General features: G+C 37.7%; 1 protein-coding gene across 1 annotated transcript in view; it reads left to right on the top strand.

Moving 5' to 3' along the window:
- Positions 1 to 10,484: 10,484 nt before the first annotated feature.
- The window catches only part of MAD2L1 (mitotic arrest deficient 2 like 1), a 37,200-nt gene continuing 34,631 nt past the window's right edge, over positions 10,485 to 13,053 (top strand). The window contains exon 1 of the mRNA XM_053703602.1: positions 10,485 to 10,730. Coding sequence (XP_053559577.1) covers positions 10,661 to 10,730 — 70 coding nt within the window. The 5' untranslated portion in view covers positions 10,485 to 10,660. The remainder of the gene's footprint in view (positions 10,731 to 13,053) is intronic.

The following is a 13,053-nucleotide window of genomic DNA, read 5'->3' as shown; positions in this document are numbered from 1 at the left end:
CCACCTTCCATCCAGAATGTTATAGATCAACTCACTTACATGAAACAAATGGAAAAATACGTATATAACTTAGCCGGGAAGATTGACCTATATTATATGGTGTGGGAGGGATGGACAGAGTTTTTTGGTGACTGACTAAGAAAATATAACAGATAATAAATGGTTGTGACTCTAATAATATCTCCAGCATCTCCCCCCCTTAATAGTCCCTTCCCCCTTCTCTAACTTCCTCCTCTCTTTCCCCCTTTTTTTTTTTTTTTTTTTTTTTTTTTTCTCCCTCTCTAGTAGGAAAGTAAAGGTAGAAGGGTGAGCTAATGAAGATACTCTTTGATTTGCCTTCCCATATTAAATGTTACATAAGAGCAACTTGGTATGACCTCCTATAATATGTTATATTCTTGATAATAAATACGTTATAAATATGTTTAATTTATCATTCTATAAGTTGTATACGATTCTTGGGTTGCAAAAATTATTACAAATCTAATGTGTTATAATATATGATATAAAGTTAAAAGAGGAAATACTGGATTATGAATATTATATATATTACTAGCATACAATCTTAATAACTCTATTGATGATGTGTAACTGAGGAAGAATGAATATGAGACATTTGCTTTGAGGTTGCTTTGTTTTCCTTATTGATATTCATTTTTTATTGTCATATGATTTTGTCTTACTATATATGCAATGTATGCCAACTTCATACGAAATGTATGTATTGTTGTTGTTGTATCTATCCAGTGTTCCTTCAATAAAAAACTTTGATTTAAAAAAAAAATGGACTGGACAAAATTATTGGCACCCTCAATTTAATATTTGGTAGCACACCCATCATCCTGTAACCATCAATGAGTTTCTTACTCCTATCTACTGGAATTTTGGACCACTCTTCTTTCGCAAACTGTTCCAGTTCTCTCAGATTAGAAGGGTTCCCAACTGCTGTTTTGAGATATCTCCATAGGTGCTCTATGGGATTGAGATCTGGATTCATTGCTGGCCAGTTCAGTACTCTCCAGCGATTTGTCGTAAACCATTTCTCTGTGCTTTTTGATGTGTGCTTTGGGTCATTGTCCTACTGTAAGACCCATGACCTCTGGCGGAGACCCAACTTTCTGACACTAGGCCCTACATTGCAACACAGAATTCTTTGGTAGTCTTCAGATTTGATAATGCCATGCACACAGTCAAGACATCCAGTGCCTGAAGCAGCAAAGCAACCCCAAAACAACAGTGAACCTCCACCATGTTTGACTGTAGGGACTGTATGCTTTTCTTTAAAATCCTCATTTCTTTTTCTGAAAACAGTAGAATGATGGGCGTTACGAAAAAGCTGTAATTTTGTTTCGTCTGTCCAAAACACATTCTCCCCAAAGGATTATGGCTTCCTCAGGTAAATATTGGCAAACTCCTATCTGGCTTTTTTATGTTTCTGTGTCAGCAGTGGGGTCCTCCTGGGCCTCCTAAAATAGCGTCCATTTTCATTCAGATGGCGACGTATAGTGCGAGCTGACACATTTGTACCCTGTCTGTGCCTGTAAGTCAGCTTGAATTTGTCTGGAAGTTGATCAAGGTTCTTTATCCACAATTCAAACAATCCTTTGTTGTAATCTTTGATCAATTTTTCTCTTTCGTCCACTTCCAGGGAGATTATCTACAGTACCATTGGCTGTAAAACTTCTTGACAATGTTGCACACAGTGGACACAGGAACATTAAAGTGAAACGATTTGAGCTGCTAACAAATGCCACGGCAAAAAAAAAAAATCCTAAAAGGTGACGTCTTTACCTCTTAGCCAATAGCAGTGCGGTAAATGAGGCTCCCATGGGCGCCAAGCCGTATTTACCGCACTGCTATTGGATAAGAGGTAAAAACATCACCTCTTAGCAAAAAAATTTTTTAGCCTTGGGCTTTGTTAGTAGCTCAAATCGCCGATCGGTTGAGACAAATAAAGGAGATTTCTACATGAAGTATCTTATACTTCATGAATAAAAGACCCCTTTATTTGTTTCAATAGTCAATCCTAGCATTTGTGAAACGCTAGGATTAACTTTCACTTTAACCCCTTAATGACAACTGACGTACCAGGTACGTCATGCAAAAACTAACTGTTAATGACAATAGACGTACCTGGTACGTCAGTTGTCTAACAGAGTGATGGAAGTGATCACAATCACTTCCAGCAGCTCTGAGGTTATTGCAGTGATGCCTCGATATGGAGGCATCCTGCAATACCCCTTTACAAGACTCCGATGCAGAGAGAGCCACTCTGTGGCCCTCTCTGCACCGGTAGCAATGGTGCCGATGGTGCCGTTGTCTGGGTGGGAGGAGGGAGCGTGTGCGCGCGTGCACGATGCGCGTGCGTGCACGAGGGGGCGCGCGCGTGCACGGGTGTGCACGGGGGCGCATGCACGTGCACACATTAGCCACACTGACACCAATGAAGTAAGGAAGGGGAAAAAAAAGTTAATATTTTTTCTTTCATATAAAAGGATCTGGAAGGGGGAGGGGGTATTGTGGGGGGGCTGCTACATTACAGAAATAATTCAAAATAAAAATAAAAGTTATAAATAAAATTTAAATACTTTGGTTTGTGGGGCCAAACTGGGTACTGGCAGACAACTGCCAGTACCCAAGATGGCGGTAATTAGGTAGGGGAGAGGGTTAGAGAGCTGGAGGGGGGGATCAGGGAGGTTGGTGCTAAGGCAGGGGTCCATCACAACTAAAATATTTTATTATTTTTATTTAAAAAAAAAAAAAAATTTTTATTTAACTCTTTTATTTAGTACTGGCAGACTTTCTGCCAGTACTTAAGATGGCGGGAACAATTGTGGGGTGGGGTAGGGAAGAGAGCTGTTTGGGAGGGATCAGGGGGTGGGATGTGTCAGGTGGGAGGCTGATCTCTAAAATTAACCCTGCAAGCTCCCTACAAGCTACCTAATTTAACCCCTTCACTGCTGGGCATAATTCACGTGTGGTGCGCAGCAGCATTTAGCGGCCTTCTAATTACCAAAAAGCAAAGCCAAAGCCATATAAGTCTGCTATTTCTGAACAAAGGGGATCCCAGAGAAGCATTTACAACCATTTGTGCCATAATTGCAGAAGCTGTTTGTAAATAATTTCAGTGGGAAACCTAAAGTTTGTGACAAAATTTGTGAAAATTTTTTATCGCATTTGGCGGTGAAATGGTGGCATGAAATATACCAAAATGGGCCTAGATCAATACTTAGGGATGTCTTCTAAAACAAAATATATACATGTCAAGGGATATTCAGGTATTCCTGACAGATATCAGGGTTCCAAAGTAACTAGCGCTAATTTTGAAAAAAAGTGGTTTGGAAATAGCAAAGTGCTACTTGTATTTATTGCCCCATAAATTGCAAAAAAAGCAAAGAACGTGTAAACATTGGGTATTTCTAAACTCAGGACAAAATGTATAAACTATTTAGCATTGGTGTTTTTTTGGTGATTGTAGATGTGTAACAGATTTTGGGGGTCAAAGTTAGAAAAAGTGTGTTTTTTTCCATTTTTTCCTCATATTTTATCATTTTTTTTAGTAAATTATAAGATATGATGAAAATAATGGTATCTTTAGAAAGTCCATTTAATGATGAGAAAAACGGTATATAATATGTGTGGGTACAGTAAACGAGTAAGAGGAAAATTACAGCTAAACGCAAACACTGCAGAAATGTAAAAATTGCCATTGTCATTAAGGGTAAGAAAATTGAAAAATGGTCCGGTCATTAAGGGGTTAAGATCTCAGGAGATGGACTTGTAACCTTGAGATTGTCCATGCTTTTCCACAAGTGTTGTTCTCAAATCCTCAGACAATTATTTGCTGCTCTTTCTCTTCTCCATGCTCAGTGTGGTACACAGAGACACACAACAGAAAAGTTGAGTCAATTTTTCACCATTTTAACTGGTTGCCAGTATGATTTCTATATTGTCAGCAACTGTTAATTGATACAGGTGAGTTTAATTACAAATTACAGGAGCATCACAAACTTGGAATGTATTTTTTACAATTTTGAAAAGGTGCCAATAATTTTGTCCAGTCCATTTTTTGAGTTTTGCGTGGAATGTGTCGCATTTTGCTTTTTCTCTCTAATTTTTGTGTGTCATACCAATACAAACAAAATAAATAAACATGAGCATGCCTAAACATTTGTAATTGCAACAATTTTCTTGGCAAAATGGTGCATTATCTGACAGAAATGCAGGGGTGCCAATATTTTTGGCCATGACTGTAGAAACTCCATTTTACCCAATTAGGTGTTTGACTGGAAGCTATCAAGAGATATATACACGGATGCACATAAGTTCAGATAGCTCTACTGTGGCACTTTCTCTTTTCTTACTAGTTTTGAAGTTATAATTGCTTTTGGGGGTCTGCACCTGATCCAGGAACGGCTAACTACCGCCTAGATCTTTAAACTAATATTTTACTGTAAAAATTCCCTGTCCTGTTTAAACAGGAAGGTACCAGTAATCCTCTCCCAGTACTTTTTCTGTAATATATATATATATATATATATATACTTGATATTTCTTTGAATTAATTTGCCGTTGTAGACTAACAAGGCAATTTTGTCCGCAAGGGGGGATAATGGATAGGATTATTAATGTTATTCTTATTTATTATTTATATAGTTATTCTTAAAGTTATGCATGGGCGAGGGTGCTACTATCAGACTAAAGTATACTCCCTCTATAGCCACAATTAGGAATTCCATAGACAATCCCTGGTTAATGCTTTGTCATAGAAAACCTGTATAACCTCTCTGTATGTTGGTAATTCTCCCTAGGGGCAATCCCGTTATACATATTGACAACAGGATTGGTCACTGGTCACTACGGTCCGGTTTAAATCACGCCCCTGTGGCAGGTATGTGATGAGAGCAATATGTCAGTTAATGTTACAGCCCTTACCATTATAATGGGATCTATTTGTGTATATATAGTATTGTAAACGACTTCATATGAGTTTATCAGCTTGACTATGATACTGTTGTTAACCATACCCCCTGTTTAGATTTAGACAAATACATTAGTGGTTATCAGCCTTAGAGGACTATCCCACATAGTAGGCATATACAAAGGTGTAACAATTGTGGAGCACGTTTCTGATGGTTAGTTTGTATACTTTGGTTTAATCACTAGCAAGGTTGATGATGTATGTATACACTCCCCCTTTGCATGCGTCTGAACAGGCTAGTAGAATGTGAAGCGCTCCAAGACAAGAAAGTGTTTGGTTATGGCAAATCCATCTTAGTAAGAAGGATGCTAGTACTGAATAGATGACTATGGATGTATAAGGATTAAATAAGTTGTGATTACATCTCTATAAAGAGCAATACAATGTTTATGTGCTGAACATGTGTTATATGTCTACTTACATTAGACAATAGGATATAAGCGCTAAATATTTACTCCAGGCCCCATTTAATGCCACAAGTTATTTGCATTGGTGACGCACTGAAATGTTTTGACACCTATTTACACATATGTTCTGAAGTAATATAACAGTCACACCTTTTATATTTTTTTCTATAAATGGCATTATGGTTGAGACTAATAATAATATAATATAAGACATCACTGATTATGATGATTTGTTGATTTTATTACAAGGACAGAGACTCATATTTTGCTATATATCTTTTCTCTTTACTGAGGACAGCATTTTAAAGTACATTAAATTCAAACAAACAGAGAATACAGTACAGAACAGAACTTATTAACCAATGAGAACAGAGTTTGACATGAAGTGGACAAAGTTGACCAATGAGCATAGTCTATCACATTATAACATAGTCAGTAACTGTCCAATCTTCCTCTTTTCTCTTTGCTGCTCAAGAGATAAGTATATTGTGTTTTATTGTATCCAAAATAAAACTAAATATGTTTTTGTTTTTGTTGTTTTCATTGTTTATTCTTTGATATCTTATTCTATATATATATTTTATATCCTATATATATTACTCACCTACCTTCTTTGTGTAATTTTATTTTATCCTTCATAGAATATATTCCTGGTCTGAACAATCAAATGGCAGACTGGGGATCGAGATATCTTACAGACTCCAGCGATTGGAAATTGAATTCCTTACTTTTTCAAGAAATTCAATCCCTAAGGGGTCCCTTCTCAATAGACCTCTTTGCCTCTCGCCTGAATCATCAGATATCTCCTTATTTCAGCTGGAGACCAGATCCCCAAGCTCTAGCAATCAATGCCTTTCTACAACAATGGCCGATCACAGGAGCTTATGCTTTTCCACCCTTTTCCATGATTCTCAGGACTCTACTTTTTGTCAAGCGTCATCAGATTTCTCTATTGATAATAACTCCATTCTGGCAATCCCAAGTATGGTATCCTCTCCTTCTAGAATTATCTTTCCTTCACCCAATTCTACTTCCATCCAGATCAGATCTTCTAACAGATCCTTCAGACCAATGTCATCCTCTAGTCCTTCAGGACAAACTTCATCTAATCGCCTGGATGATTTCAGGGGCTCCTGGTCTGGCGTCGGATTATCGGAAGAAGCTAGACTCCTCCTTCAGGATTCCTGGGCCCCTGGAACCAAAAAATGTTATCTATCCTCCTAGCTTAAATCGTCTAGCTGGTGCAATTCAAGACACATGGATCCCATTTCAGCTCCTTTAAATCAAGTAATTAATTTTCTATCTTCATTATTTCAATCTGGTTTAGCTTACAGATCAATAAATGTAGCTAGATCTGCTATATCTGCGGGTCATGAACTAATTAATAATATCCCTATAGGCCAACATCCTACTATTTGTAGACTTCTAAAATCAATTCGTCTTAAACGCCCTCCTTCTTCTAAATATTCATCCTTTTGGGATGTAGATTTAGTTATTTCTCTCTTTAATTCTTGGCCTAATAATGAAAGTTTATCTCTCAAACAACTTACAGTCAAATTAACAACTTTACTTTGTCTTTTATCTTGTAAAAGGGTCTCTGACGTAAAAGCTATTGATTTCAATTCAAAATCTTTTTCTCCTCAGGGAGTCATTTTTTCGATTTCCCGAAGAACAAAAACTTTATCTTCATCCATTTTTTATCCTTATTTTTATGAACATCCTAAGCTTTGTGTAGTTCTCTGTCTTAAAGAATACGAACAGAGAACTTCCTTGCTTAGGTCTCCATCTCACAACCAACTTCTCATTTCTTACGCTCCTCCTCATTTACCTGTTTCTTCCCCTACTATCAGCAGATGGGTTAAAGGAGTCATGTCTCAAGCTGGTGTTGATAGTTCTTTTTCTTCTCATTCAATAAGAGGAGCTTCTGCCTCAAAAGCGTTTTCCAAATCTGCTTCCCTTCAAGATATCCTTAACGCTGCCGACTGGTCATCAGATTCAGTTTTTAGACAATTTTATTTTAAACCTATTCATTCTATTCCTTTTAACTTGGTTTCATAAGTTCTTTGCTTTAAACTAGCAAAATATGAGTCTCTGTCCTTGTAATAAAATTCCGATTATCCTAGCTTTGTGAAGGTATAATCTAGATTTTATTAGAGAGACAGAGACGAGTATTTTCCCTCCCATGTTTATTATTATTGTATTTACATAATATTTTTTACCCTCCCTATATATTATTAAAGCTTTTTTATTATAATTTTTAACATTGTTTTACTATAATTTATTTCTAGTGCAAAATCCCACTTCAGGTTTTCAAGGAACAGTCTGAATATTACACACAGCTTCTACAATCAACCTCTTCAAGCAAGTTTTACTTTATCCAAGGCTTCAGAAATTTCTTCAAGCAAAACTACTCTTCAATGTTCCTATTCATCCTCATCTTCATGTTTTTAGGACTCATGTTCTACCTTTTGGACAATATTCTGTTTGGTTTTCGCAACAAAGTTCAAAGAGGAAGATTGGACAGTTACTGACTATGTTATAATGTGATAGACTATGCTCATTGGTCAACTTTGTCCACTTCATGTCAAACTCTTTTCTCATTGGTTAATAAGTTCTGTTCTGTACTGTATTCTCTGTTTGTTTGAATTTAATGTACTTTAAAATGCTGTCCTCAGTAAAGAGAAAAGATATATAGCAAAATACTCGTCTCTGTCTCTCTAATAAAATCTAGATTATACCTTCACAAAGCTAGGATAATCGGAATTGGTTGTGCACTAAGGGGGGGGAGCTTATTACACATATTTGCACTGTTTTGATTCACTTTTGGTTGTCTGAAGAAGGGGTTTACCCCCACCCCAAAATAAAAGTTTGCATAGTTGCCAACAGTCCCTGATTTCCAAGGACAGTCCCTGGATTTTGTTGTATGTCCCTGGATTTTTTGGAGTTCAAAGAAAGACGATCCCAGCTGCATAAAAGTATATTCCTTTATTTTGTTCAAATTAAAACATAGAGAAACACAGTAAACGATGTGGAAGGTGCTGAGGGCGCAGCACTGTCTGGCTTACATGTTTCGGAAATGATCCGTAGTCATAGCCTGGCTATGACTACGGATCATTTCCGAAACATGTAAGCCAGACAGTGCTGCGCCCTCAGCACCTTCCACATCGTTTACGGTGTTTCTCTATGTTTTAATTTGAACAAAATAAAGGAATATACTTTTATGCAGCTGGGATCGTCTTTCTTTGAACTCTCTGCTTTCCAGTAAACCGGCTGCATATTCGGCTGATTATGGGATACAAAGATACAAAGGAGCAAGTGTGATGGACGCTTGTATTTAGCCTCTGCAATTTACGGCCACAGCACCCTCAAGTCTCACTGTGTTATGGAGCGGAGCAGGGGGGAGGAGCCACACGAGGACGCAGGAGGATTGCAGCTGGGATAAGTTGAGGCGGTTGAGGTTCACCGCTTCGTCCTGGCGTGCTTCCGGTTTGCTTGTTTTCCCCAGAGTGGAGCTTTTCCTGCACAGAGCCTAGTAGGGGACAGGGGCATTGATATTGCCTGAAGCACCCCCACTCCGGCGAACACGGGTGAGTGAAGTACTTGGTTGGATAAGGTGTGCTCTAAACAGCCGTTTATACATTCATTACATATCTATTCTATTTTGCCTGCTTGTGTGCAAATATTTGTGGCTGCTTGCGGCCAAGTGATTTTTCAATATTTAACTGTTTGCATTGGTAATACTTACGGCTCCCATACCTTTGGATATTATACTTTTGGACTGCTGGCACAGTAATAAGAGTTTCTCTTTGACTATTTGTTCCTGGATTTTTTGGTCCATATAAATGCTACCTCTTTTGTCCAACATTTGGTGTGTGTATATATTTACACACACATATGCATACATATACATAGATAGATAGATAGATAGATGGATAGATGGATGATACATAGGTAGATGTAGTGTATTATTTAAATATAATTAATTCCTAATAGAATATTATTATTATTGAATGGGTTCACATATTATTTGTATGCCTAATGTTGATGCTGTGTTGTAAAAATAGCCATATGCCCAGAATGTGTTCCAGAGACTGGGTAGATGTAAGAGCTTGGTGCTGTAATCTGTATAATAAACTATGGATAAGTCTAAATGATACTATTACTTTCAAATGGGTGTGTTTTGATTGCAGAACTGAGTGGGCAGAGCAGTTGAACAGTAGGTTGTCAATACTCCAGTAACCTGCTTGCTTGCTCTGCTGCAGTGTCCCTGGAATTATTTTTGAAATGTTTACAACTATGAGTTTGCTGTGCTTTAAATCCAGAGAGTGTGATTACTGGATGCTGTATATACATACATATACATGTTTAGACAGGTATAGGTATATATCACTATGTTAAGTCCCTTGCCTGCATTTTTTTCTAACAACTGAAACCTCATATCTTTGAGCCCTTATAACTATTTTGTGCAGTTTTTTTAAAAAAAAAAAAATAATAATAATTTGTATTAGATGGTTTTATTATGAGTGTAACTGTACTTTTAAATGTATTTCGCTCACACATAACTGTTAGCGCACCACTTGTAACCTGGCCCTTAATAGGAGGAAAAACATTGTAAGTAGTCTGTTATCAGTTATTATGGAATAACTCTATCACAACTGAACTTTACCAAAAATAAATCAGCATCAGTGTCAATTACACAATTCCAATTGCGTTTAACTCGTTATAAATTTGTTTTCCCTGCTCCCATGCCCCCTAATTATAAAAGTACACTAAAAATAAGTGACTGCCTAGCCTGTATACTAAGCTTCCAGATGCCAGCTCCGTATTCATTTCTGATAAAAAAAAATCCCCGAAAGTTATTTATTTTTCGATTCGTTTGATATAAGTATCAATTAAATGCGCTATAGTCAGTTTCAGATGTCATTCATATCACAGACGAGCTGTAAAACTAACCATTGCCGCGTAATATGAAAAAAACTTAAAAAATATTCAATCTTCTTTATTTTGCCCTTCCTCAAAATGGTATACAAGAATTCAAGTAGAGCGTGTGACATCACACGTACATTTCTCCTTTACCCTATCAATTGTTCGTAGTTGCAAGCGTGTCACTGCGAGCCAATCATCATAAACGTTTTTTGAAGGAGGGCGTTTTCGGCACGCTTCGAGGTTTGAAGTTGAAGGCGCGAGCTAGCAGGGTTTTTGGAGACAATCGCCTTCTGTGTAAAAGTTTAGTTTACAGTTAGGCGGTTTAACTGCAAAAGAACAGGATATAATGGCAGCTCAGCAGACGCGTGAGGGGATTACGCTGAAAGGCAGCTCCGAGATCGTGGCTGAATTTTTCTGTGAGTGTGGTGGCTGGTGAAGCACCTTGTTGTTTTCAGGTGTTAGTCAAGCACCTACCCTGTTCATCTGAGGGTTGGGCTCTTTAAGTTTACTAGGGCATTTCCATTGCGGTTATGCTACCGTCTCTGAAAAGTATGTGTAATTAAAATAATAATAATTATAAAAGCACACACACTATTTGGAGCTTCATTATAATGAAAACCGTACATGGCTCTAATTTTGTAGAGCATGTGGCTCTGCAACTATGTTCAACCTATGCCAAGGGGCGAAAAACGGGTAAAGTACACATTGGTTGCAGCAGTGGTAGTCACACAACCTTTTTATGATTACGTATATATTCACTCTATCACTACCAAAGTTACACTGCAAAGACCCATTGGGAAATTTACCAGTCCGGTACCGAAATGTCTGGGGTTGTCTTGATCTGTATCTTATGAAATAAAGAAATTGTTTTTGAAAAGTCTGTTCAGTGCAGTGTCTATCATTGGTAGTGATATGGTTATATATTTGACACGCAGCACCCCGGCAATTACGAGTGGGGAATAGTGACTGCACCGGACACAGACTGCTATATATATATATATATATATATATATATATATATAGAGTAAACAAGCTACACACATGCGCAACCATCTGCACCCCATTGGATTGCCGCTCAGCTACACACACACCGCGCGTGAGCACATAACCAAACATTGTGCACTGCGTAATGCTTGCTTATAATGAATCTGCAGAAGTTATTTATTACTGTCACACGTGACATGTGCAAGAAGGTGGGCTGTGAGTGACCGTGTTGTACATTTAAAGGGACACTGAACCCAAATTTTTTATTTCATGATTCAGATAGAGCAGCAATTTAAAGCAACTTTCTAATTTACTTCTATTATCAATTTTAATTAGTTCTCTTGCTATCTTTATTTGAAAAAGGCATCTCGGCTAAGGAGCCAGCAAATGTTTGCTTCAGTACCATGGACAGCACTTGTTTATTGGTGCTGACCAATCAGCAAGGACAACCCAGGTTGTTCACCAAAAATGGGCCGGCATCTATACTTACATTCTTGCATTTCAAATAAAGATACCAAGAGAATGAAGAAAATGTGATAATAGGAGTAAATTAGAAAGTTGCTTAAAATTTCATGCTCAATCTGAATCACGAAAGAAAATATTTGGGTACAGTGTCCCTTTAATACTACAAGGAAGCTTATAATAAACGTTCAAATGCGCAAAGTCCATTATTGTGCAGCAGAGCCCTTTGCACATGCAAACATTTTTTCTAAGCTCCCTTGCTTGTGATGTCACCTAGTGCCATGTCATCGCTGGGGTAGAAGTGCCTCCACTGGCTCCTGAGCGCTTGCCGAACGCGGCCCTAGAGATGTACGTTTTGTTTAGTTACGAATACACATTTGTAACGAAAAATGGTTTTTTGTTTTGACAAAGAATTTTTGAATGGGTACACCAATGAAACAAAATGTGTAAATAATGGTGAAATTCATGTGTTCATTTGTTTCCTTTTTATTTATTTTTTTAGGGTTAACACTTACCTTTTGCACACTGGAGAGTGCGCTAACCCGATCCTCTTCTTGTCAGAGCCCTGGTCGTGTTAACTAAGGTCAGTTTAGGTTCTGGGAGCTGAGCGCGTTAAGCCTGCTGTTAGTGCAGCCAGGGTTTTGGCAGGAAGAGGATTAGGTTAGCACGTTCTCCAGCATGCAAAAGGTAAGTATAAACTGCAACAGGCGAACTTTGAACATTTTTCATTTGTTTTAACAAAAATGAATGTAAATGTCTAACTAAAATTATTAGTTTAGTTGAATATTCAAGGAAACTAATTTCCTTTTATATTTGTTGCGAAAAATTTGTCTGAAATGTAAATTCCTTGACTGCGCAAGTCTACTGGCTCCTGTTTTGGTTATTCAACACATCTATAAATACAACTGACTGGTTTCTATATATATATTTTCACTGGCTCCTAAAGTTTAAGTATATTTGTAAACCTCTGCTTTAAAGGGCCAGTAAACCTAGCAAATAATGTTTATATAATTTTGCAAATAGTGCAGAATTGTATAACATTTGCTTAGCGCCAGGTTTCTAAAGCAAATTGTTAGATATTTGTCAAAGAAAACACAACGTCGCTCCTGGCTCTACTGAGCCGGTCTGTTTTTTTTTTTCTCCTAAGTGCATCTGGGCACCCTGTCTAATTACAGCCGGCTGATCGTGCTATTAAACTCAATGTAGCTTGCTACCAGAGCGGGAGCCAGATACATTGATTTTAATAGCGCGATCGGGTGTGCTGTGATTAGACAGCGTGCCCGCGATGCGCTT

This window comes from Bombina bombina, chromosome 2, assembly GCF_027579735.1.
Source record: "Bombina bombina isolate aBomBom1 chromosome 2, aBomBom1.pri, whole genome shotgun sequence".
Lineage (NCBI taxonomy): Eukaryota > Metazoa > Chordata > Amphibia > Anura > Bombinatoridae > Bombina > Bombina bombina.
Note: the sequence above shows the minus strand (reverse complement) of the source record. Positions and strands in the feature narration are given on the sequence as shown.